The sequence below is a fragment of the Platalea leucorodia genome, assembly GCF_965183815.1.
Source record: "Platalea leucorodia genome assembly, chromosome: 6".
Classification (NCBI taxonomy): Eukaryota; Metazoa; Chordata; class Aves; order Pelecaniformes; family Threskiornithidae; genus Platalea; species Platalea leucorodia.
Window position 1 is genome coordinate 49577386 of NC_138828.1, and position 26793 is coordinate 49604178.

A 26793-nucleotide genomic window follows, 5' to 3' on the forward strand; every position below is an offset into this window, starting at 1 on the left:
ACCCCATGTCATCTGTGGTCCTGTCGTGACTAGCTAGTGCCCTGAGAACAGAAGGGACAGTTTTGCTGCCTATTCTTATGTAAACAGAAGCTCCATTTTCCATCTTTGACTAGCACATAATTGAACTCTGTATTTTTCAGGAATTAGTAAAGTGAACAGGCCAGCCAGTTTGCATTTAACAGAGCTATTCCTTCATGGTTGTCATGTGTATGAGTTAGGAAGGCAAGGTGCTGTTGAATCAGGTCAGTAGTCTTGAGCTGTTGTACAGAAATGGTGAAGCATGTCAAAGACGTGGTGCAGCTGTGTACTGGCTTCTGCTCTACAGAAAGTGCTCAGAGGTATTGAGACCGAGCTTCGGGTAAGGAGCTTCAAACAGGAAAAACATGGTCGCTGTATAGTGTCTAAACATGGATACAAAAGGAAATACGTACTTTCCCCATATCAAAATAGCAGAAAACAGCATGGTCCTTGCAGTAACACTTTGACATCAGTTCTGCTTATACAATAAGCTTATATGATAAGTATTGTATTATGAGGACATGTTTGTATGCAGTAGTCTGCAGACAGAAAATAAAAACCTGAGAAAAATATTTTTTTTCTGATTTGCTTTCTAAATAAATGAGACTTCTTTTAATTAAGAGAAGATAATCAGGATTAAGTAGGGAATGGAGGAAATGTAAGGGAGAAGATTGGTTCTTCTAAGGACCATGATCATAGTTTTCCATCTGTAGAGCTTAAGTTGTTTCACAATTTTTCTAAATTTAGGATACGTATTTTTGTCATGTGTTGTCACAGAATGATTATAGGGAAAATGCACTTGATTTTTGAATGGCATGAAGGTGTTATTGGCAGACAGAGGAAAAGATACAAAGGAAGAATAGATTAGAAAGGGGACTGACAAGTAATAAAGGATGCAGAGACAGCAGACATGGCATGAAACTTCATCAGAAACATAAGCAAGAGCCAAACTAAACAGAATTTTGAGTATGGACTTGGATGGGTTTGGCACCTCTGTCTTTTTGGTACTATGTCTATCCTGTTATGACAAAACCCAAGTCAGCAAAGGCACTCAAACTATAATTCCTCTGGTTTAAAAGGTAGGGGTGTGGGTGTATTTTTATGCTAACTAGGCAGATGCTTTGGAGGCTTTTCAGATTTGTTTTCTTTCCCTCTTTTCCAAAATAGCCTATTGTTGCTAAAACCTGACTTGTCGACTTATCAGTAGTTAATGAATTACTAAGGACAGTGCTGATGTCTGGAGATGCTGACAAATTCTCTGTTGGATATTTTTTGTTCATTCCTTCTATTTGTTTCTTTCCCCTTTTCATGGTTTTTAAGAGAATATCTCTGTGTATATATTTAGTATAGATTCAACTTAGAGCAAGGACGGACAACTGAAGAACCATGGGGCCTTTTGTTTAGTAGTCCTCTTCAAAAACCCATTTCCACAGATAACGTTTCCAATTCAAAGCTTAAGTTATTGTGGATGTCTTTGAATAACGTCCCGAATTTAGGCTGGGGAAACAAATGTGGCACAAGTGCAGCAGGTTTCCATTTAATTCCAGCTGTTAACTTCTGACTTGGTAAAATAATACATAATTTCTGCATACATCAAACTTGCTTATATGCAGTATTTGATTAAAGTAAAAAAAAAAAAAAAATCATTTACGTTTCTAGACAATGTAACCTGTGTGATTCTGGCAGAGAAAGATATACACACACATACTTTTTAGAAAAAATAATTTTATATATAGAAACATATGTATATATATATATATATAAAAATTATGTTGGTATACTTTTTTGTATGTATTTAACTAACGTGGTTAAGGAGGTATACCAATCGTACGTGGATCGTTGCTTACACAGAAAGTGGTCCTAACATAATAGGTAGATGTGTATGGTTACTGTTGGCAAATGCTGTGTTTTTCACAGTGATTGCTGCACGAGCTCCTGAAAGTTATTTTAGAGTTATTACATTAATTTTGTTCTTGTCTGCACAAATGGAGGGTGTCAGCATTTCTTACACTACCCATAAATTGATATTCCTAGCCAAGAGAAATGCAGTATCTAATGGTAGAGTGGTAGTAAACAGCATTATTGTCAGTTTTTAAAACCTAACTTCGTGATACATCATCCCAAATAGTTCAAAACCCCCAAAGGTGTCTCCAGACCCAGGTCTCCTTGAAACGTTGTGTCTAATTTTTTTCTATATTACACTGCATACTTTTTTAAAGGAAAGGAAAAAAACCCACAAAGCATTATGCCTATCTGTTTATTCTGTATCTACATTTTCTTCTCAGGAATTAGTTAATTACAATTGCCAAGCTGTTTTTAAGTCTTTATGGACTGTTGAGGCACTTATTGTCAGTGGGAGAAATTGCAAATGTGTGTATAGTGTAAGAAACTGATGATTAAATCCCTCACATTGAAGTTATTCTGGAAAGGTTAATTAGAAACTCTAAGAACGCAAGAAGGAGAACATCCTCTCTTCATACTCTTTTTTTTTTTTTTTTTTCTTTTCACTGAGTTCCTACAACCTGCTTTTCAATTTTTTTTTTTATTTTGTAGTTTTGTTCATTATCAGGCAAAAGCCCCCAACTATTCTGCTGCCCACTAGGTCTGCGGCCCAGCCGTGTTCAGCTTCCCCTGCATCCTGGAAGACTGCCTGTTTTCATTCTTTAGGAATCTAAGATGATGTAAAATTTTTGTGTCATGTATGTATGATTTCCTTTGGGATATAAATTCCTACACAAATACATATTTTTCCATGTCAACTTTTTGGTTTGAGTTCTGTGGGTTTGTTTGTTTGTTTTTCATTTGTGTAGGCAACTTACACAGAGTACAATCCTCTTAGTAAAGCTCTTAGGAAAGCTTTAATTCAGAAGATGATTTAGCCTGATGTTTCTAAAGCTGTTACAACATTTCTGGGCTATACTGTAAAACTTCTCAGTGTAGTGAAAAGCTCTAATATACTGAATGCGATAAGAGAGCAATACACAAACCTGCACCCCTTTTCTGTTTTGGCCCTGTGATGCGCCATTTTGGTTTTCTTACTGTTCATAAGAGGGGGAAAAAGGAAAATATTTTACATGGAGGTAGGCTGTTGTAAACTTAAAGATGAAATCCATTAATAGATGGTAGGTGGTATGTTGTGCCTGAGACCGAGTCTCCTAGAAGGTGATTGTGGAGGATGTTGTTATATAATGCCTGAAGTAGTTTCTCTTAAAAATAATAGTTTGCTTAAGAGGAAAAAAAAGTGTGGGGGGGGGAATAGTCTCTTCAAATTGATGTGTCTGCACAGACATCTCCCTGAGTGATTCTCTGAGTGCAAAGAGGTCCTTTTCTCAGTGGGGGGAGCACAGGGCTGTGTGGTGCAGGCTGGCCGAGGAGCTGCAGGTTGCGGTGCTTGCCCGCTGCAGCTGGTCTATTTGTGGCGTCTGTGTCTGTCCACATCCTTCCTTACCTCCAGATCTCAGCACTGTGAGGTTACAGGGACCGTAGGCATAACAACTTGTAGCGTCGAAGTCAACAGCAGTTTTGTTACTGACTCAAGTAACCTTGTCTTCGGTCAAAAATACCTCTTTCCTTTCCATTTTGCTTCCCAAAGAACCAGTAAGATGCTGTATGTGCAACTGTGTATACACCTTGGCCACTTCATGCGTGTGTTAGGTACACCTGTATAGACACACACGTGCACATGGGCTTCTCCTGTATTTGGTTCTGACTTTAGGGAACTGTTTGAAAAGGTAGATTCACATAGTAATGTACCAAACACACAAAAGCAGTGTTCTAGACTGTCACCCTTAGCCTGTATTTACCAAAATGCAAAATAATAAGCGTTTTATACACTTGACTACTTTCAGCTTTGACCCTATTACCACTGGGTGTTTTTTTTGGCCTGTTTGCTTCTCTTATTAGTTTCAACTCTCACAAAACCTGAAAATTCACATGGTATGACAGCTTCAAAAAACGGCAAGATACTATCAGTGCATGGTAATTCCCCGTTCTTGTACCTTTCCCATTGTTTAAACATAGTCAGAGATATGCTTATTCCTTTTATATTTACCTCCCCACCTGTATTTTCGTTCAAATATTTATTCACAGTTGCTCAATAAATACAGTTCGATTTGTACCTAATTGTAGTAACTGATTTTCATTATTTATGGCAGTCATTGTCAGAATTCATTTATGGTTCTGACTGCGAAGAAACTTACAGCAACAACTTCATATGACCGCTGCAATAAAATAATTAACTGGCTCACTTAAAACAAGTCAGTGGCCAGGGCATTAACTCTTAATACTTCAGGAATTATTTGCACTTCTGTATTCACACTTCTGCAATTCTATTACTTTCTGATTGATGGGATTCTGTTCTTATATTATAAGCTTTAATTATCTTATGTAGTTTTATGTTAAATAACTAATTTTGGAGAAATTAGGATGCCTGTCAGATCCAAAAATTGAATGTGTGTTCTAATTTGTTCCCAGAGCTATGAAATAACTGTGGGCTAGGGTGGAAAAGCATTATGGGTATAGGCATGCAAATGAGCTTGCCAAGTGTCTGTATACCATAAAATGTCTTAAATCTACAGACATAAAAGTAGGATGAAGACACAGCAATTAAAAAGGCAGTCATTTTTGAGTGTCACATAATTTAGACACTTTAAGTTATTGAAGTGTCATGAGTTTATTGCATCTAATTTATTAATACAATCATTTGGGATTCACTTATGTCTCTTGCTCTGCCCCAAAACAGAGGCTAAAAGTCTGTTTAAAATGCACAGACTCTGCTTCAGCAGTGAAAACTTAAAATGTTTCTCAAAATACGGAGACATGAAAAATAACAACTTCACTGTAGTCCTTGCAGGTAATGCATGGCCATGTTCCTGTTTGTTTATACTTGTGTATTGAAGTAGGGCAGAGAAATCTAATAAAGACCAAGTGAGTTTGGTTCCTATTTAGTTTTTCCATTGCCACATTAGGTGACATCTGTACAGGGAAAATAGCCTGTTGCTTTGCCCTCTAACCAGGACAAAAAAAAAAAAGTTAATCCTGACAAATACCTTGTTACTGCTTTCACGCTTTGAAAACTGGAGGGGAAAAAAAAAAAAAAAGTTTGTCATTTATTTTTAATCCTTTCATGTGCTGAATTGGCTTTTCTTAGCTTGCAGGTTCTGTTATGTTTCTTTCCTACCCAGGAACACTTCTGATGTGTTTAAGCAGTTGACAAAACAGTGCTAAGGTGTCCTATGACTGAAAAGGGGCACTGCAGAGAGCTGGAGACAAAAGAATCCACTTGATTGTAATACATACGGAGTTTTGACAGAACACCTTGTGTGATACCTGAGACAATTATACACATGAAGAGTTTTTAGTTTTAGGTTCTTTTTAAAAAAAAAAAAAAAAATTCTCACCTTTTGTTATCTTTTTTTTCCCCTAATCAGGACAGAATTTTACCCTAAGGCAGTTAGGAGTTTGTGAACCAGCAACTCGTCGAGGACTGGCATTTTGTGCGGAAATGGGGCTCCCCCACAGAGGTTACTCTATCAGTGCAGGGTCAGATGCTGATACTGAAAATGAAGGAGTGATGTCTCCAGAGCATGCCATGAGACTTTGGGGCAGGGGGGTCAAATCGGGGCGCAGTTCCTGTCTGTCGAGCCGTTCCAACTCAGCCCTCACTCTGACTGATACCGAACACGAAAACAAGTCCGACAGTGAAAATGGTAAGTTCTTACGCATATGCCCGTATATAAATCAATGTTTTATTTGCTGTTTTGGTTGACACTCGATAATTTTAAATCATTAAAGGAATGGCCTTGAATTATTTACCTATTTATTTTTTTTCTCCTCCTCCCAGGAAAGTCAATATTCAGTATCAGTCCTAACTAATGCAAGCTTTGGATGTGATGTTTTAGCTGTAATTTTGAAAGCGTTTAATCACAAAAAAGATTAGCTCTGTTTTATTTCAGGCCATGTCACCTGTTGCCCTTTGGGGAACAGCTAAGTAAGTGGTGATAAAGTTGATCCCCAAGGCCTGCTTGCAATAAAAGGTTTCATTGTAAACTCTTCTTCAAGAAATCTTGGAGAAGTTGCAGAATCTTAGAATGGATGAATGAACGCAAAGAATAGCTTATTAACAGGGCTCATATGATTGGAAAACAAATTTGATTGTGCTTTAAACTTCCTAGTTGATGAGAGCAATTGGAATTGTGGTGAAGAGGGACATGTGGCCTTTGATGTGCCTGGGGGACTGGATTACCGTGCAATTAAAATCTGCAAAAAAAATCTAAACAGCAGCTTTGTAGGATGTGGGGTATGACCATTATATATTAAGGCTTAGTGTTTAAATGAAAGGAGGTTAATACAATTGACTGATTCATTTTTAAAGCTTTTCAGATCTTTTTTTACCTCCACTTGAGGTTATGAACAGAACCTAATGTGGTGTTAAATGCTAAATGCACAAATCTTAGAAGACATTTTATCTTTAACTTCTTTTTATTTGCAGAAGATTTTCAGCTTTACTAGAATTAAAATGATTGTTCTATTAACTTCATGACTTTCTATATGACAAATTCAGAAGAGGAATAAAGAAAAACGAGTAAAAATGAAAATTAGAGTGATGGCTATTGCCTGCATGTCTACACGTCATTTTATTAATTTATTAAACCTGTCTGCTCAGCTGTACAAAAGTCAGAGCAATTTTATTTCTATCCTCTGGCAATAGCTGTAACAGATTGTGGGAAACAGCAATGTAGGTGTGTATGTATGGTAATCCTTTTTAAAAAAAAATGCAGTTTTATTTTAAACTACAAGCAATAGTGTTTAGTCCTACCTATTTATTATTTTCACTTCAGTTTGAGAAGACAAAACCAAAGCTGTATTTTGGTATTATTCATACTTGTTGCCTTTCCTCTGGAGGCTGGTTCTAACTGAAGATGCCTGTGCAAGATGGGTGTCTGAGATGGGATCCTCCCTTTTGTGTTGGACTTAATGCTGCGTGGTACCTGAGGAGACAGCTCTCGGTGTTCGCAGGTGTCTTGTTTCATGCTTGGAAAATTCGTTTTGAGTCGGAGGCAAGTTTTGAAAGAGGAGAACAGGAGTACTTGCCTACCTCCTTTTGGCAGTGGAGTTTCTGTTGGATGACTCCATATTTCAGCTGCAAAGCAATCTAGAATACATTGTTGAGCAGTCCTGTGGTTTTCCTTTTGAAAGGTCTATGCAGAAACACTCTCTTGAGTCTTTTGTAAAACCCTAGGTTAATGATCTTGAAAATACATATTTATATATACACACATGCACACACACAATTTCCTTAGATAATCGTATCTTTATGTTACCGAAGAGGTGACAGCTTCAGAATTATACTAGGTTTGGTATACTTTTTCATAAACTTCATATTTACAATTTTTAAAAAAAGCAAAACACCTGATTACAATATGCCAAAATTTCCACCATGACTTTAGACTTAGAGTTTTATTTTATTTTTTTTCATGTGTGAGAAGACTGTGAATATGTTAGAAAAGACATTCTTCTGCACTGGTTAAAATTATGCAAGGAATGTCTGATGTTTGATACAACTTCAAAGAAGAGTTTAGTCACTAAAAAGGATTACAGTTGATTTATTTATTGATAGGAAGGCCAGCAGTCCAACTTAAGAAGGTACTGGGGCTGCTGTGAGGCTAATGAAATTTTGATGGCTTGAGAGTCCCCTAGGGTTATGAAATATATATAACTCGGACCATGTCACGGGTCGCCATTTCAGTGGAAACATTACAGAAGTGGTGAAAAGCTTAATCTTCTTTGGTATTTTTCTCTGTATTTTTGTTTCCACTGAACATGGAAGATTTGGCTGAGAAACGATTTTATACACGTAGTTAGAACTCAGGATGTTAAATGCTCACAGGAGAATAGAAAATATAATTTAAAGCCAGGGAAGCCATATTGTCTTGGCAGGCACAGGTGCTCTAATCAAAGGACCAAACTGCAGGTGTGAGTTTTGTTAATTTATGGCCTGAAGTTAATAGCTGTGCCAGTATACTGTTAAAATCTGACAAATCTGATAAGGCTTTGAAACCAAAGTTAGAGTTATGACGAGTCCTCTATAGTGTGTCCCCCTTTGCTGTATGTGAAAGCTTCCTGACTCAATTTTCATGGAACTCTTTTACAGGTAAATGCATTTCTATGCAGCATGTTTACCTCTAAGGTAGATAAGGAGCAACAGGTTATGATGAGCAAAACACAACATCAGATCATACTTCCCTCACCTGAAGGCCTCAGTTCTTGAGCAATCCTACTGTTCACCCAGTAAAACTATTCACTGTTTAAATAGTCCATTACCATAAGCAGACCTGATGGAATTAATGGGACTATTCACAATGATGAGAACTGTGACTTATCCTACAGGTTTATGGACTCAGGATTAACCATTTGTTGAATGTACGTGGGGTTTTCTGTCTCGCCAGTTAGGCAAGAAAAGCTTGGCTTCAAAACATGATTTCCTTTCCTTCCTTGTAACCGTTGTGTGTATTTGCTCTTCTGAAATAGTTGTGGATTGCATATCCCTTAGGAAGGCAAAACTCGAGGCTCTGTTTGCATAATTACAATGAATAAGTGGAAGTAGTTTGTTGAAAATATTAACTTTTATTTGTCGAGGTCTCGACATTATGTTTCTAAGATCCTACAAAAGCAACCTAAATTTGTGAATAATATTGGCAGGATTAGAAGTTTCTTTAAACAAATAATATTGCACATGATTACGCTGCAAAATTTTAAATATACTATTAACATACTATGAATACCAGCAGAGATTTTTTTTTTTTTTTAGAACATCAGAACTGTTTTCCAAACATAGGGTTTATAGATGTATTCTCACATCAAAGTCCTAGGTTACTGCTCAGTAAATCATTCTGAAGAGAAATATTTTTCTTTGAGCTGATTCAAGTTCCATATATGAGTCTTGGCATCATGTTCCGAGAGATTTGTCATGTCAGCCTCCCTGAAGGAGGACCTGCATCTGTTAATCTGGGCAGCCTACCAGTGTCACGTACAGTATGATGTATCAGTCGGAACACACTGAGCACGCATGTGCTTCTTCAGGCTTTCTTCTTCATTCTCATTGCAAGTTATTTCATAAATGCTGCATCAAGAAATTTATGTTAGTAATTGTTCTAGGAGCTGTGGCTTTGAAATACAAGCAGTCCATCTTTTACATGCTTGCCAGTAACTTTATGTTGTTAAGCTGCTCTAAGACTACTAAAGCTTGTCTTTTAAACTTGATAAATATTCCAGCAGAGTATAAGCTAGAAGTTACAGTTAGGCTTCAAATGGCCCCTTTGCTCAAAGGGTCAATATATTTTCAGGTATCTTAGAATCCACTTATTTATTTAATTTATTTTTAAATCCCTTAAACTGCAATCCCTGACTTCATGAGACATCAGAAAGCTAATAAGCAAAACATGAAAGTTAATTGAGCTAAAGTCCAGCTCCTTATGGAGTTATTTCTTTATTTATTGTAAAGTTACATGACCTGTTTTGTATGCACTTTTTGTGCCAGACTGAAACTCAGGCTGTGGCAATGATTGTGACTGGAAAATCACTCATTTAAGACTTAAGCAAGTCCATGTCACCGCCTGTCCCTTTGGAAGCAGTATTGACAGTGCTTCTGAAAAAGAGTTGGGCGCTCTGGATAAATGCATGCCACATAGTTGATTCTGCCCAGAGCCACAAAGACTAGCTGGGCGTACAGAAAATAGTTCTGATGGCACGAGAATGTGGGGTTTTATTTTCTTATTTACTGAAAGTTTTGCCCTGATGGGGGTTTGTTAGAAGACCAGAGGAGGTCAGGATGTAGCAAAATAAAGAGAAGGGAGAGAGGAGTATGAGAGCATGGCCTCAGGCAGTTCTGAATTACTTAAGTAAATTATTTGAAACTTGGACCCATTTTTCACAGATACAGAAAAGTAGATATTGCTGGGAGAATGTTCATTGCTGAGGATTTCTGTAAAGAGAAGATACCAGTTTATTAGCTGCATGGGCACCTCCTTGCTTCCTCTCCAACTTAGCCAGTTTCTGAAGACAGCATTCTTGTGAACCTAATACTGTCTTGTCCTTCCAGAATGGTGAATTTACTGGCATTCAGATATCTGAAAACCAAGAAATACATTGGTAAGATACTTGTCAAGACATTTTAAATCTGTCCTCTCTAACCCAGTTCATCTATAACGTATACTTGAAGTCTGCATTCTTAAATAATGCATATCATTCAGGAAGTAGTGTCACACATTTTCACCTGTTTAACATCCTTCTTTATGCTAAGGCAAAACTTGACTTAGATGAATTCTATTGAGTAGGAGCTGCTTGGCACCTGCTAGCCAAATGTTGAGCCTACTGATCAAAACCAGCCACATAGCTGATGAATTAATATTCATCTTACTGCGTACCACCATTTACAGCTTCTTCACTCTTTCCCACAGTATTCCATCTAGCAATTATCTACGCCTCATTAAGCATGCCAATATCTCTTAAATCCTGCTTTGCTGCTAAGAAGTTTCATGACCAGGAAATCAGTCTGTTTTATTGTTGACAGAAGTCAGCTCTGAAATAATATTTAATATCTGAACAGGCATACAAATTTTTCTTTGGTTATAGACACATGGAACAGAAATCCATATACAAAAGTAGTCGTCCCTGGTTTTTTGCAATATTATCACAAGTTTTCTGTAGTTATGCCAATTTTCAGATTCTGTTATATTATGACTGTAGTTCTGTGGATATATTTCAGTAAATCTTCCTAATGTTCACTGTTAATGCAATTGAAAATCATGTTCAAAATTCCTTTGGCTAGTGGTAGCCAAAGAGGGAACAGCTGGGCTGAGCTCTTTCCAGTAACTTTTTGGGATCTCCTGGATTTCAGAGGTTTGAGTGTCACTGAACTTGCTGTTGAGGAAAGGTATGAGGTTCCAAAGGGCCATCTTAATGATGCTTTCGTGATGGGAGTCTGGTACAGAACATCAGGCCAGAGGATGGGGCTCTTTGGAAACACTTAACCAAATCTTCTGATGGACAGGAACTGTAGGCTTAACAACAGCTGACAGCAATAAAATTAGAATTGGGGTCTGCAAGGAAAAACAAATCTAAGAAGAAAATTTCAGAGAATTCACTCTTGGTTGTTAAGCTTATAAATCCTTCTAATGTTAAGGAGTGGTGAAAGAGGTGTTCACAGACCAACTGTCATAGCTCAGGATTTCTCCAGAGATCTGAATTTCGAGAAAGAACCATGCAGAAAATGGAAGGAAGGTCAAATTTGTGAGGAGCTTTACAAACAAAATTGAGACATAATAAGCAAAAAAGTGAAGAGTTGTACAGAAACCTGAATGCTAAGAAAAGGGAAAAGAGGGAGTTGATTTATTACTTAACAGTGAAAGAAGACTGGTAATATATTGCTTATATGTTTTCTTCTGGTTGTTTTTGTTTCAGCGTTTGCTACCTGAGTAACTGATTACAGAGCTAACATTTATACTATCATATAAAGGATTAGAGGTTACTTAGGTAAATAAAATTTGTCCTGCATGTATAGAGTGTCTACAGCCTCTGGCCTTTTTATGACTCATGTCTGAGAAATCATTGAGGATGGATATGCTTCTGGAAGGCAAAACCAAACAAACAGGACAACTACAGAAGGGGCAAAGAGGAAGAGGAGGAACCTGCCTGATCAGTTAGACAGGAAACATCCTAGAAAAAAAAAAATGTAAAAAGTTTACACTTTAGAACAATAAGCATGTGTTTGTACTAAATGCGTCTTGTCAAGCTATACTGATTGCCTTCTGTGATAGTGTAAGCCACTCCGCAATAAGGAAAAAGGAGCAGATACTACTAGTAATAGGTATTTTGATATTAGTAAGGCTTCTCATGCTGCTTCACTCCTGACGTACTTATAAATAGAGACACGGGGTCTAGGTTCACTATTGCAAGATAAATGTACAACTTACTGGAAAAATCCTTAAAGAATGATTATCAGTATTTCATGAACTGGCAAGTTGAATTAAATAGTATTCCACATAGTATGTCAAGATTTTCTTAATGACTTGGATAATGCAGATGGAACGTTGTAACCTGGAAAGAATCACGTACGCTTTGTAGGACAGGATGAATGCTGGAGAAATAATTCCACATGAAAAAGTGCAGTTCAGTGAATACAAGTGCAAAGACCTACGTTTAAGTGAGAATAATCAAATTTCCCAAATGTGAGAAAGACAAGTGGCTGAATCACAGTCCTTTAGAAAATCATAGAATAATTCAGGTTAGAAGGGACCTTTTGAGGTCATGTGGTTCAACCATCTGCTTAGAGCTGGGCTAACATTAATTTAGATGAGGTTGCTCAAGGCCTTGTTCAGTTGAGTTTTGAAAATTACAAGAAGAGAGATTCCACGTCATTTCTGGGCAACTGTTGTGCATAGCATGTTCCGTCTAGATGTTGCTGCTGTTATACAGGCCACTTATGGCAAATAGCACCAGAAGCAAACAATGCAAATAGCAAGAAGTAGAAGTTAGCTCAGACAATGGCATTCCAAGGATAACTTGGTGAAACAGATTGCTGGGGAACATGCAAATATTTCATCATTTAACATATTTTCCAAAACAATTCTAAAAATGTTGGTGTAGTTCCTGTCGGTCCTGATTTCTGGGAGAGGATGGACAAAAGAAATTCTTCACTTCCTTTCTGGTTTTGTTTTCTGTGAGTCAATTGTGTTATTCAACCCAAAAATTAATGAGCAGGAAGTGTGTTGAGAAAATTAAGTCTATAAAAATGTTGTTTTGCAATTTGCTATAATATTATTTATATCATGTTTTTGCTTCTAATTGGAAATGGTTAACTTTTCATAGATTCCCCCCCTCCCCTCCCCATGTTAGGTTTGATATAAAAATATTGCTGTTCAATCTCCCTAAACAAAATGTGTTCTTCGGACGTGCTTGTGCAAGGAAATCTTAAAGAAAACAGCTCTTTTTCATTTAAGCTGTGTTTTAATTATGAGGTTGCCATGAAAGCAAAGCATGCTTTGCACATCTATAAACTGATGATCTCTGCTGTTTTGATTTGGAATGTGGTTTTGATGTCCTTGAAAAATCACAGTGGTAGCAGTAAATTGTTTTAATTAATGAATTAGAGAGCAACAGATTTGCTGAATCAGGTTTATTGACGTAATTATCACTGGAATAAAAAGGAGAAAAAAAATATCTGTCAGAGCTGTGAGATTATTTGGTTTGTTGTCATTTGAAAGCAAGTTCTCAGCCACCACTTCCTTCACTTCCTGTATAGTTGGGGGGGGGGTGTGTGTGTACATATATACACATACATTTATATATTCATTAGACAAAAAACAAATTAATGGTAGAGATAAAGTCTAAATAATACTAGTTCTATGTAAAGAATAGGCTTATTCATATTCAGTTGTGTTAAAGGTGTTTTTTAAGCTTCACTAATTTTGATTTGAAATAGGATTTTAGTTGCATTTACTTGTATAATTAAACATGTCTTTAAAGTAAATATAGGCTGTGCGATTGCCGGAGTATCAGTAATAATTATAGGTGATAGCCTTTGTATGCTGATCAAATAACAGCTGGAGAAAATTTGTCAAGTTTTTGTTTTGTTTTGTTTTTTACAAAAAGCTGCAAAGACTTTCAGAATAAGCAGTTCTTTAAAACTAACTCTTATTAAACCCATGTAAAGACTTATTTTGATGCTTTCTGGATAAAAAGTTCTATTTCTTGGATTCAGATGAGAATTCAGTTTGAAATTAAGTTTCATGTCAAATTTGAAAATTAATTCCCTTTACAATTATTAAAACAATATGCGCATTGAACGATCAGAACTTTTTTTGGTCTATATAATGTGCTGCCTGATCTGTTGGTACAATTTAAGCTTTTTTTTTTTCTTGATTTAAGGTGGGAAGAAGATGAGGTCTCAAATCTCAGGAAAAGAAATGCTTGTTAAGAAGCTGTGGTTTTGCATTTTATTCAACCCCGTCTCATTCAGTATACCATTTTCTTCCTATATTATATAAGTTTTGTCTTTAGTTATCTGTTGCTTTCACTTGTATGTTGTAGAGAAGTGTGGGTTTTGCACAATGAAACCAAGGAGAATAATATTTTTTTTTTTTCACACCGCATTAGAAACCTTTCAGTGGAAGGGCCTTTGATGCCTGCTGTGATCATTGTGGGTTAGTCCAGGTTTCTACCTAGTACATGGGAATTTGCAAAATACTTATCAATATCTTACTTTGATTTTTTTTTTTTTTTTTTTTTTTTTTAAATTTCACAATTGTGATCCCACAGTATCAAGTTAGGAAAGATGGGAGGAAACGATGTAAATTAATTATGGATTAAATCATGAATATGCAAGTGGTTAATTGGCATATCTCTCATATCTTCTATAAGAGCGTCCATAATAGATAACAGTTTTTCTTGGAGTTTGAAGGTTCTGTGCAGCTGCTGTGCCAGGTCTGTGCTGCTGCTGACGAATCCCTCCCTGGGGTACTGTGTCTGCTGACTAGGTACGTCTGAGACAAAATGTGAGCGTTTCCACCTCTGGTGCAGTATTCGCAGCAGAAAAAGAAGCAACTGACCTGGGATACCCTTGTTCCAGATTGCCAGGCCATGACAGAGTAAAGACTGACAACAGGCTGATTTCTCTGGTTGACTACATTATGATTGCTTTTTGTCTTTTGTGGTAAAATAGATGCATAAATGTGTGTATGTGGCTATGTGTGTATATATATATGGCTATCCTTACAAGACCTTTTCTTAAACAGTTTTATTTTCACCGCTTATACACATAGTTTTCTTACAGATTAAACATACAGGGTTAAAGACGGGTTTCTTCTTCTTCAAAAGACGTAGAAAATTTAAAGCATTTCCATAGCGAATCTGTGTGCAGTCATGATCATAGGCAAAGTAAAGTTAGTCTGGTGTTACACACTGCCACTGACCTACTGTATGCTGGAGAAGGAGATGGATTTTTTCCCCCCCCCCAATCACTGGGTTTTTATAAATGTAATGCTTCTGTAAACTGCTTTATAGTTATAAATAAAATGTCTTGTATAATTGCTGATGACTAATGCTATGGAGTCTCAGTCTGCACCTGTGGCAGACAGTCTAAAGAATTTGGGTTGCTTTGTCTCTGTACAAAACTTGAATTTCTTTTTGTAGTGAGTTTCACTGAGCCAAACTGTATTGGTCACTTGTGCAGTTTGTAGAAAAATAGCAGAAATGAGAAGTCTAAGATCCTTTTTGGCAAAAGTTAGTTCTTGGAGCAAGTTTGAGAGTTCTCTTTTCTGCCTGCTGTCAAAGATGGACATTGAATGTACCAAGACAGTTTATAATCTTTGAAGTTTTTCTGAATATTCAAAGTTTCCAAGATACCTAGGTCAAAATGACTTTGAAAGGAACGGCCTCTATCATCACTATTGAGTTAAATGGAGAGTATCCAGTCTCCTTCCACATAGAGTTAACCAGAATTGTTCAAGCTGCTAAGTTCTTCGTTGCGTGATTGCTGTGTGTTCTATAAGGAGATTCATTTAAAATGGCTTAAAAGCTGCACTCAGCGGGGAATTCTGCTGCTCGTTCCCTTAACTACTTTAGCTACAGAGAACATATGACGTCTTTTTCATTAACTGTCTTTGCTGCTTGTTTGCTTTCAGTGGAGTTCTAGGAGATTGTTATACTGTTTTGTAAACTCAATATTGCTGGGTCCTGGCTGCTTATAGCAATTGAGATGAGATTAGATGCTTTTGTTAACAGGCCCCAGACTTTAAATTTATAGGGACTAGGCACCATCTGCTCTCAATTAAAGGTCCTGAGCTCTGAAATTAATTCCTTCCATTGGTCCATTAGACTCAATCTTTTGACCTGAAGTCATGATAAGGTTATATTAGCCTCTCGAGCCTTGGAAAAGTGAGGAGTTCATGCAGGGACAGTACTGGATATTCCTTCTAGTCCTTGTGCATCAGTGTAGTTAGAAGGCAGAAAGTAATGATTGTTTTTCCATTTTGCAGGTAGAGTGAGATTTTTGAAAAGCGCCCTGGAGATTTAGAGCTCGCATCCTCATGAGTTGTAACAGGGCTTGTGCTCCTAAATCATAAAAGTGCTATTGAAAAACTTTCCCAGAAAAATCAAATTAATAGAGAGAATGTTGACTAAATTCAGAGAAAGACTTGATATAGAAATGGGTTGAGTGTAGAAGTCTGTTGTTGCCAGGCTTGCATTTGCTTGTTAGATTAGCTGTGTTTTCCCTCAGCTGTCTTTCATTGATTCCATCTGCAGCTGCAAAATGGTGGGGGTTCTTACCAGAAATCTTGGCCCTAGAATTGTTCCACCAGTGCTTTTGCTGAATTTATATCTGTCCTGTGGTGTGTAGATGTTGCAGAGAAGAAATAGATGGGTGGACAAATTGGTTCACATTTTTGCAGTTGTAACTCCCTCTCCCCCATTTCCTTTCTATATTTAACTGAAAATTGAGGTTTGCTCTGTCAAAATACAGCAGGGAATACTGTGGAGTGGGGAGGACCTATAGCCACAAGCTTTTTAGTTCCAAAAGAAAAGCTCTAAGATGCCAAATAACCATGCTGGTTGTTTAAATTTAACGTCAGTTCCTCATACACATGAAAATGTATTTTAAAGGTTTCAGGATCTGATAGTTCCTCAGCAGACTTTGGTTTAATTTATACAGTGCTAGTAATTTTCTGGAAGACAGTTCCTTAGAGTATTGTTTTTGAAACAAAAATCTCTTCAATGTCTAAGAGTATTCCTGTCTTACCCCAAAATGCAATTTTTTAGAATGTTTTGGGATCTGCTGGCCATTAGGCTATGAGTAGAATTAAGCAAGGAGAGAGTTCATATGCCTGTTTTTATTCCTATCTAACAATCCCCATGACATAAAAAAATGTAGCAGTGTTTGACTTCATGCAGGGAGCAAACAAAGTCAAAGTGACTGCCTTCTCAGGGTGGAAGGAATGACTTGTGACTGCCTCACCTGAGTGGTGCTTGTTGATGACCTGTCGGCCAGAGGTTAAACTCAGGAATTCAGTTTTTTATTACTCTTTCTCAATATTTTCCTTAAGTTCACCTAACTCTTTGTCCATCTCATAAATTTCTTATTCACAGGGCAGTGAGGATACTTATCCACTCCAAGTGCTGCAGAGGTTTATACCTTCAAGGCTGACTGCAATGCCATTTCCTTCTGCCATCTTCATGCTGCCAAGGCAGTTTTATGTAGTTGTGTCCCTCCTCTGTTGTTTTTTAGGTTGCCAGAAGATGGCCGTACCTGCCAGCTGAGCCATGTAACTACTGGCTGAAAAAGGCTGAAATACTTTATCATGTCCATGGGGAAAACCACTGTTCTTGCTATTCTAGAAGTTACAATTATTATTTCCCACAAGGCCAAGTCTCAAGCAGACAAGAATCTGTTCTCTTTAAAAAGTGGGTTTCACTACAATCTAGGTGTAGCCATGTAACAGCTTTTTAGTTGGGTTCATAAACAGCTACGTAAAAATTTCTTTTGTCTGCTGCCTGCAATTAGGAGCTCATAAAGTTTAATAACTTGGAAGATACCTATTTTTCAACATTACCTAAACTAGAATAATGTTAGGGTCCCTGTGATACTAGGCGTTATTTGTCAAGTGTGGCTTAGATGGCTCTGTGACACATACAGACATTTTGAAATTCAGTTTTAGTTGTTACAAATGCCCAGCTACATTTTTGAAAAGATGAGTTAGAATTCTTACTTTTTATTTCAAATGCAACATATCATATAAAACTATTAAGTGAACTTACCCAGAAAATGCTGAAGTGTCCACTTTGCATACATTAATAACATCCTCCTTATCCAGAGAGTCATCTTTGCACTTCTGGGACATAGGGAACACGTGTAAACAACTATGGCAATATTGAAAATATGGTAACAGAGTCCATGTACTTTTAGTTAGCAATTTGCTTTAAAATGCTACAAATTCATTTCTTTCTTGTTTTCTTACAAGTTCTTTGTTCTTTGCAGTATCAAATATATTGATTTTTATGAAAAAGTTAATCGGCTTACCTTTGTTCAGAGTGGATTTTTGTTCCTCTGATCAGCTCTACACAATTGAATTTTTCATCCTCTTTTCTGAGGTATTTCAATGTTATAAAAAAAGCATTAAAGAGAATTCTGATAAATTATTCCTTTTTTAAAGGAATGCAATGCACTTTTGTTGAGGCTGGAGAGTTAATTGAACTCAAAGATTTCTGCTTTGTTTTCAATGAGAAAGATATCTATGCATGGTAAATACAAGAGACAGTGTCTCTTGGGGAACAGGATTACGTGGTTCCCTGCTGATTCTGGTTACCCCAGAATTCATAATACGAATTTGAAGTAACCATTTAGGTGACGTGGTACTATTGATTATCTCAAAATCCAGTCTTCCTTATGATTTAAAACATCTTAAAGTAGAGTTTGAATACAGTACACTAAAAGATATGGAAAAAAACATTTCATGGTCATATCAAAAAAATAAATGCTTTCTGAATGTTTTTTATCATACTCTGTAGTTCTGCTTTTATGGAGCAATGGTTCTTCTCCCCAGAACCTATAAAAAAAGCCAGACAGGGTAATACATTTTTATGCAAAATATGTGATTATCCTGTTTTGCTTTAAGAAACAAACAATAAAAAAAAACCCCAAAACAAAAAAACCCAAACAACAAAAAAACCCAACCCCAAAAAACCCACAAGCTTTTCTTCCATTGTGGTCCTACTTTATTTTTCCTTGTTAAATCAAGCCTGACCTAATCTTTTATGAGTTGTTTTTGTGTCTGTATTACCTCAGGCTGTGCTCTCATCAGACTTCACAAGCTAAGTGGACTTGAGTTTTGGATAGTCGGTGGAAATAATCAAAGAAAATGTACCATACTCCTGGGTGTGATGATAATGGTTCATTATGTCCATTAAATTTAGTACTGAATCAGTGCTGAGTATTCTGCTGTGAGTTCAGGTTAGACTCAGTGTCCTGATCACTTGTAATTACTAAAGCGCAACTGTTAGCTCGGCTAAACTCCAATCCCAGTGACTTTCATTCTGCTTGTCAGTTTCTTCTGAACTTTGCATGTGGGAAACCTTCAAAGTATTTGCTTTGAAGTCAGAGATTCTGCAATGAAATCCTGATTTGGTCACTAATTTGCTGTCTCTGCCTTTGCACATTACTTCATCTTCCCGATTTTGTTTTTCTACTTATAAATGGGCATCATAATGCTTCTTTTCTATCAAACTTCCTAACTCTGCCTTTTTCACCTTCTTGAACTAAATAATTTGAAAAGGTTGGGTATCTTTTTTCTATGTATGTGTGTGTGTGTGTGTGTGTGTGTGTATATATATATATAAATAAAAATACATTTGCAGTAACTTTAAAAAAGGCATAACTTTTATAAATTCAGAAGGGCTTCTGAATCCCGCAAATAATCTCACTGAATTTTATCCAATTAAAAAAATAAGGTGGATTAAAAAACCTAGACAATCTCTGGTAATTTCAGGTGAGATTGCAGTAAAACTACTGCACAAATTATAAGCAGCTTTAAGATGCTTGCTTTTACATATTCTAAATAAATGCATGTAGTTTCATATATTCTTAAAGTGTATGTCAAATTGCTATTACTGGAAATGTGTTCTTTATCTAGTTGTACAAGAGTAAAAAGCAGAGATGATGTTACTGCCCTTTCTTTGGTTACATGTCACCTCCCATTATTGCAGAGTACAGCTGAGCTAGTGTTCTTGTCCAGGCTTTGGCTAAATTGCTATGAACCTCCCGAATTGATTCTTTTGATTTTTGATTATATCAGTACTCTTAGATCAAGTACTGACATTTTTCCACTGTTTTTATGTTTTCCCTTATCTCCTGCTCAGGGCTCTTCAACCTGAGGCTTCAAATTCTATCCATTCAGTAAAAGATTAATTTTCTTTTTTTAGAAATTGGGCACAAGTGCCTCTGTCTCCTGTTCTGGAGAGCTGCACATACTGCCATGCTCAGCGTGCTTGATGTTTTCCCATATGATGCACAAAGCATGAGAGAGAGGAGGTGAAATCAACTTCCTGGAACTATCTGTACTGCTCTCATCAAATCTAAATGAAGCAATGGCTTTTCTTCCACTCTTCTCTCATCCCACCAAAACCATGGGAACAGTTTGTCATCAGGTAGACAAGCCAGACTCTGTTCTTGCACAAAATGAACATGCCACGGTATAGACGGCTGATTCTTGGAAATGGGAGGCAGATGCTTGCACTTTTGGCGTTGTAGGTGGGTATAAGGAAGGAGCGTGCTCAGCCATGCAGAAGCATTGGATGGAGCTTTACTCCTTTCCTGCAGTGTTTGAGGGAGAAGAAGATGCCTCAAAATTCCAGCGGTGGCAGAAAGTCCAACATGGCTTGCATCTTACTAGCCATGTAGGACTGGGATAGCTGAAGCAGCAGCTGGCACTGGAGCACCTGCCATTATGCGTACCGGTCATGTGTGTATCAGTGCTGCTCATTCATGTTTGCTCTCCCTCCCAGATTAGTTTTTCTGCATGAGTATAAGGAAGTCGCTGCCCTAAATTTGGTAGTTGATGCTGTGGAGAGCAAAGCCAGGGTTGACAGCACAGGTAGCAGCCCTATCTGGTCAGAGCATTGCCTTTTTCTGCTCTGCTCTCTGAGTGCTCCGACACCATGCTAAACGTGATGTTTGCCATGATGTATTTTCTGTGCAGTACCTTCCCGGTCCCTCCTCAGAGTCTGCTGTAACCAGAAGTGGCTTGTTTTCTTTGTTTAGGAGTCATAGATAAGGACAGAGCAGAATTCAAGAGAAGGTGCGTTCATAGTATTTCCTTATTCTGAAATGTAGGATGGCTTTAGCCTGTCAGGTGTCTACATCTGAGGAGATTCAAGAAATCCATAGGTTTCTTGTTAGCTCTTCTCATTTTGGTGCTCCCATTCTTCAAACTCTTCTGGTGCACATCTTTTTAACTTGCAAGTCATTTAGCCGCCTTCAGAGCCTGCAGGAGGTATTCCATTTGCAATTTCACTGCATAGCCTGTAACATGTCAATAAAAGGATTTTCCAGACAGCCAAGTATTGCAATGTATCTATCAGTTGTGGAAGCACACTTGAGGAGGGACCAAACCATACGCAGGTTGACTGACAGAGTCAGAAGTCATGTAAAGCCGTAGCATCAACTAGGATATCATGAAAGCTGTAATATATCAGCTCGCGCTATTCTAGATTATAGAGTTGGTTGGAGCCATCACCTATCAGGTGATTAAAAAAAAAAAAAAGTCTAGTCCTATGAAGGCAGTATGTGGATAGCTGAAGATCTTAAATCATGCATGCATATGTAATGCTGCTTTCAAGACTTCACTCATAACATCTACAGGTTTGGCTGAAGTTTGTGTACTGCCCTTCCAGGTACCACCTGAACAGACTGATTCTATGGAGCAAGATCCGGCTTGATGGCTGGATCCCATGAACAAGTGGAGAGTCTTTGTTTTTTTTTCCTTGTTGCAACTATTCGCATCAAATGCACCAGGCAGACTGAGTAACTTGCAGATACAAGGGATGTGATGTTGGGATGAACTCATATTACCTAGTCTTTCTTCTTGGAGTTGAAGTTTGTCACACTGTCCCACACAGCATTGTTCTGCATCTCATTTTTGTGCCTGACTTCAGAGAGCAAGTCCTGAAAAACACCACACTTGAAAGCTAGAAAGCTGTGACATTCATTCATCTCATCTCTGCCAGAAGCAGTCTGTCTCACAAGGAGATCTTATCATATAAACTCTCTGTTTCCATGAGTTCTGCAGTGATCTGGCATTTTCAAAGTAGTCAAATGATGACTTGAGAGTGGCTGCTGAAGGGGTTTGTGTGGGCAGTGTGAGGGAGGGACCTACCTGTGAAAGATTCATTTGCCACAGAAAAGAATACAAAATTTATGATTACTGCTTCATTGTGAATTGGGTTTATTGCCAGATACCTTTATTTTTTAATCATTCTAAACTAATTTCTGTGGGTGGTTTTTTTTTTTTTTTCTGATTGCCAGTGGAGTGTCCAAGCTTAGCTGGGACAAGGCTGTAGCGTTATTGTTCCAGCCAATTTCAAATACCAGAGCTATCATCAGTTACCTCCTGTGCAGTCTTGTGTCCTACGCAGGGCTTATTTTTGCAGACCTAAGGTCCCATCTGATCCAGTCATTGGGGCTGGTGCTGGTCTTGAATGTCAGCAGCTTGGGCACCACTAACAGTTACTGTGCCCTGCAGATTCAGGGAACACCTTTACAAAGCAGAAAGCATGAGGATTTCTTCCTTAAAGTGGAAAGATTTTACAAATGAGATTCAGACTATTTGGATCCAAAGAGAGTTTCAGTAACACAGAGCCTACTCAGGCAGGACCAAGTTTCAAGCCTTTGTTTGCAGTATTTGGTAAAGAAACTCTGGTACCAGAATTCCTTAGCAATCTCTCTCAAACAAAATTAGAGACAGCTGACCTGTAGAATACTGTGCATGTGTTCAGTACTTTTTCTAGAGTTTTGCATTTTTCAAGTAACATATAAGATTATGTTAAACATGGAGGACAACAGACTTTTTTATTCCACTTCAGAATCAGCAAAGTATCACAGGTCTGACTGCTTTCACTGGCAAAATACAATTAAAATCAGTAAGTATATAGCTAGATCTGAAATACATCAGTTTAAAGCCTTTGTGCTGAAGAACTTGCAACTAAAAGTCTTTAAAGTAGGCAATAGACTATTAAAAGGCTAAACAAACTGCTGACTAAATTCATTCAGAAACTAAATTATTCAACAGTATCCAATGCACATTGTTATAGCCTGAATTTATATCTAGCTACTCTTCTTGGGAGCATTTTGTGCAATTGCTATAACCTGAATATTAAGAACTAGATTATTCAATCTTATTCCAAACTGATCTGCAATATCTGCAGAAATTGGATATGCATACCTCCAAGTCCCTAGCTTTTCTTAAATAGAAAGAAAGTATTCACATACGTAAATGTGAGTACATGCAGAAAACTATGCAAGGCTGTAGCCTACATGACTTTAACAATGTTTGCATGATAGCATACTTCATAGAAGCACAAATATGAATCTTAAGATATGGAGAACACCTAAAGGGTATTTAAAAATTGGTATCTGCACCTTGTTTTATTCTTAATGAACTGTAGTAGAAATTATCTTCTTGTCTTTCAGAACAATATTCACATATCATGCTATTGTATTTAAGGTATTTTAGTTGAAAAGCTCTATAGAAGACATTTCAGTATGTCTATGGATATATTAAAAACTTAATATCAAAGAATACATCAAGGAGTAAAAAAGTTACCAAAGCACTCCCCTGTGCTGCGATTAATTTGTATATTATTAAGGTCTTTATTATGAATGCAGTTCCTAATGTAGGCCTGTAATAAACAGAGTGTAATTGAATTTTCAATATTTTGCCACTAGGGAGTAATTTTCTTACAAGACCTCTGCTCCATCTTCTGGCTAATTGTCAGCAGTTACTCAGTATTACTGCATTAATGTCACCAAACAGTGAAAACAGAAGCTACCTGCTTCCATTACGTGTAAGGATGTGTAATTCCAACCCTTGGCTATTTACTGGTTTTGAGTTGTGCACCATTATCACTTGCACCTTTATTAACAGCATGAAGTTTTTTGTAAATATGGCCTTGGAGACAAACCAAGTTTCTCATAAATTTGTGTTGGTGTAAGGTTTCAATCAGTTTGAGTATTTCGCATAGTAAAAACAGAAACATCCACAGCGTTAGGATTTTCAGACGCACTAGTGAGAAGACCATTTTATGTAACCCATGAGTGAGTGAATATTTTGTTTTATTTCTTAGCAGATCGAGTCATAAATTTGGTTGTATCCATTGCCTTTCGCTTGCGTTACATGTTGTGTTACACCAAAAATGTAACAAGAACAGAAGTATAGACTGCTGTGTATGCAGAGGAGGGCTGCTTGATCTACCAACTAAACAACCAAAGGCTGAGGTTTTGTGAAGATCTTGGTTCCACTCCTGGTCAGTATTTTCATCAAGGTTTTGAATGTTTGGAGCATTTTTAATAATTTTTGCTAGCAGTACAAGGCTGGGAGGAGCTGCAGACTCTTTGCTGGAAGGGATTAGCATTACAATCTCCATACATTGGACTCATGAGCAAAAACCTATAGTAAATAAACTGCAATTCACTAAGAAAAAGTATGGGTGCAATTCTGAAGTAGCAATAATTAATTCACACCTTCAAGATGGGAGAACCACTTGCCGGGCAGAAGTTCTGTAGGAAAGGAGCTAAGTACTGCAAGGGATTGTTCGTGGAGTGTGAATCAACCAAGTAATCATTTTGTGAAGGAAAAAAAATGTCTGTGGGGATGTGTAAGCATGAGTGTCATATGAAAGAGTCATAAAGTAATTCCTTCAGCATCTCTCAGCACTAGTAAGGCCTCAACAATAGTATCATCTACCACTGAGATTCACAAATCAATATTAAGTTTTGGACCCAAGACTATGGGAAAAAAACAGAATTAGCTGAAATCCAAAGTGGAGAATGTGTCCTCTGAAGAAACAATGCCCAAACCGGGCTTTTACTGAAGAAGGGAAAATGGTGGAAAGACCTTGCACATTTTCAGGTACATACAAGGTTGATAGTAAGGAGCAGGGAACAACTTTGTGGGCCGTTCTGTCAGCAGCTCAAGAAATAATGTGCTAATTGTTAAGAGAGAGATTTTGTTTAGGCATTAGGGTAGCTAAGTACTGGTTGAGATGTCTTGGGAAGGCTGTGAAATCTGTTTCCCAGAGGTTTTAAGAACAAGTTAGTGTTCTGTTAAGAACGGATAATCCTTCTCACTGCCTCGTTCATTACTGTGAATCTGTGGTCCCTGCAGATTGCTATGAACGATGTGTAAGAAAAGTTGCGTTTTGAAAGCTGACAAAAATAAAATGTTTAGTGTCATCCACCTCTCTCAGTTACTTAGCTGGCCTTAAATAGTATTTAATAACAATGCATTTCTATTATTTTTAACACTTTTGCAAGCTGGACTGTTGAGAATTGTTTTGATAATTTATTTATTTTCTTTAACACCTGCCAGTTTGAGAATTTGCCAGGTTTCCTAACATCTAAGTGCTGTACTTTAAATTCCAGCCCAAACTTTTATATTAGCATGAGAAAAAATAACCCCAGACCAGCAAATGTTTTACAGGATTCTACTGGCAAATATGAAAATACTGTTAAGTATATTTACAACCTAACAAATGAGCATCAGTCTACAGTTATCTAAATCAGTAACTTCCTCCCCCTTCCTTCCTTGGAGAGAGAAACACAAAGAAACATGAAGAGAGAGAATGTGCTAGAGCAGGAATTGCTGCGTGTACTGCAATCATGCTTCTTCACCCCAGCACACCTTCTTTCCAGGGCTTTCTCATCCCAGCCACCATTCAGAAAAATCCCATACTGGGGCAGGGGCAGCGAGATTAGCACTGCCAAACCAGGGTGCAAACAAAGCAGGAGGAGAGAATTAATTGGAAGTGCTGCCGGGTGGTCTGGAGTATTGGCAAAATGGAGGCTGATGCTTGTGCTCATAGATGTGGAAGAGCTTAGCGGGGATGGGGTGGATTCAGAACTGAAGCAAAGAAGTTTTAAGTTTGTACAGTCTTTGAACAGAGGAAGCAACTCGGGCATGCTTTTAAGATGAAGAAGTTGACAATACTCTTGTCAATAAAAATTGGAGTAATAACTTTGCATTCAGTTTCTTAACAATATTATATGATGCTATAGTTGTTAGTCGTGTATAAAAAAATTAACTTACGTAAGACATGAACTTGGGCTCGGTAGCTGGATCATAGCTATAATATCCTTTAAAATGTGTTCAATGTAACTTTGAAGGTCAGAATTAAGGTACAGAGCCCACAATCTATCTCCTTGTCATCCATTAAGAATTACTTGCACTTTGCTACTCAATATAGTCAATGTAATTCTCTGTAAAACATGTGCCTGAAATTCTATCTACTACATGTTAATTGTACCTGAGCTCTTCCCCCAGCATAAAGAATCTGCATGCTTTTGATTCTTTCATGTTACTATGCAAAGGATATTTGCCCTGAAAAGGCATTATAATAACTCTGTAGCATTCACATGCCTCCTGGAAACCTTACAAGAAGTTCAAAGTGAGGAAATGCCTTCATTTCCCCCTGGTCTCTTTTGGCATGAGCACTGGACTCTGCTTCCATCAGACCTGTCAGGTCTTATGATTTCAGTGGGAGACTGGTTCCCTCACTAAGGTTTCTCTGCCACTGCTTATGTATCCCCTGTACAGAAAAATGGTGCTGGAACATCTTACGGCACTGTAATGCTTTGGCTGATGCATTTGGTTTGTAGGATCCCATAGAAGAGCCTTATAGGAAGTGAAAACCCCCTGAAATGGTATGATCCCCTACTTTGGCCTTGCATCGCCATTCCTCTCCCCTTGTATGTTCCTGTAATCTGGCTTGTATGAGTCCTGGCATGTGTTTCATGAGTTACAACTTTTAGATTGTTTAACTTTATAAATTCCCTTCCCAAATTTGCATCGTGACAAACATAGCTTTTCTGTTTCATACCTTTTATCTGTGAGTTTTGAAGTGCTTCGTACTTTTTTTTTTAAGGTGCCAGAATCCAACATCATCTCTACAAAGTGGATGATGGTATGGCCCTTCTTTAGATGCATAGCAGAAATGTGGAGACTGGTTTACTAA

At 37.5% G+C, this 26793-nt stretch overlaps 1 protein-coding gene across 7 annotated transcripts in view; it reads left to right on the forward strand.

The window, feature by feature from the left end:
- The window catches only part of TENM3 (teneurin transmembrane protein 3), a gene marked incomplete at its 5' end in the record, with an annotated part of 317770 nt that overhangs the window by 9416 nt on the left and 281561 nt on the right, over positions 1 to 26793 (forward strand). For 5 of the 7 annotated variants that reach the window (XM_082316366.1, XM_082316360.1, XM_082316361.1 and 2 more), the window contains one exon: positions 5448 to 5726. The exons of the other annotated variants lie outside the window; for them this stretch is intronic. In XM_082316366.1, the coding sequence (XP_082172492.1) occupies positions 5448 to 5726 (279 nt within the window). The remainder of the gene's footprint in view (positions 1 to 5447; positions 5727 to 26793) is intronic. 7 annotated transcript variants of the gene reach the window in all.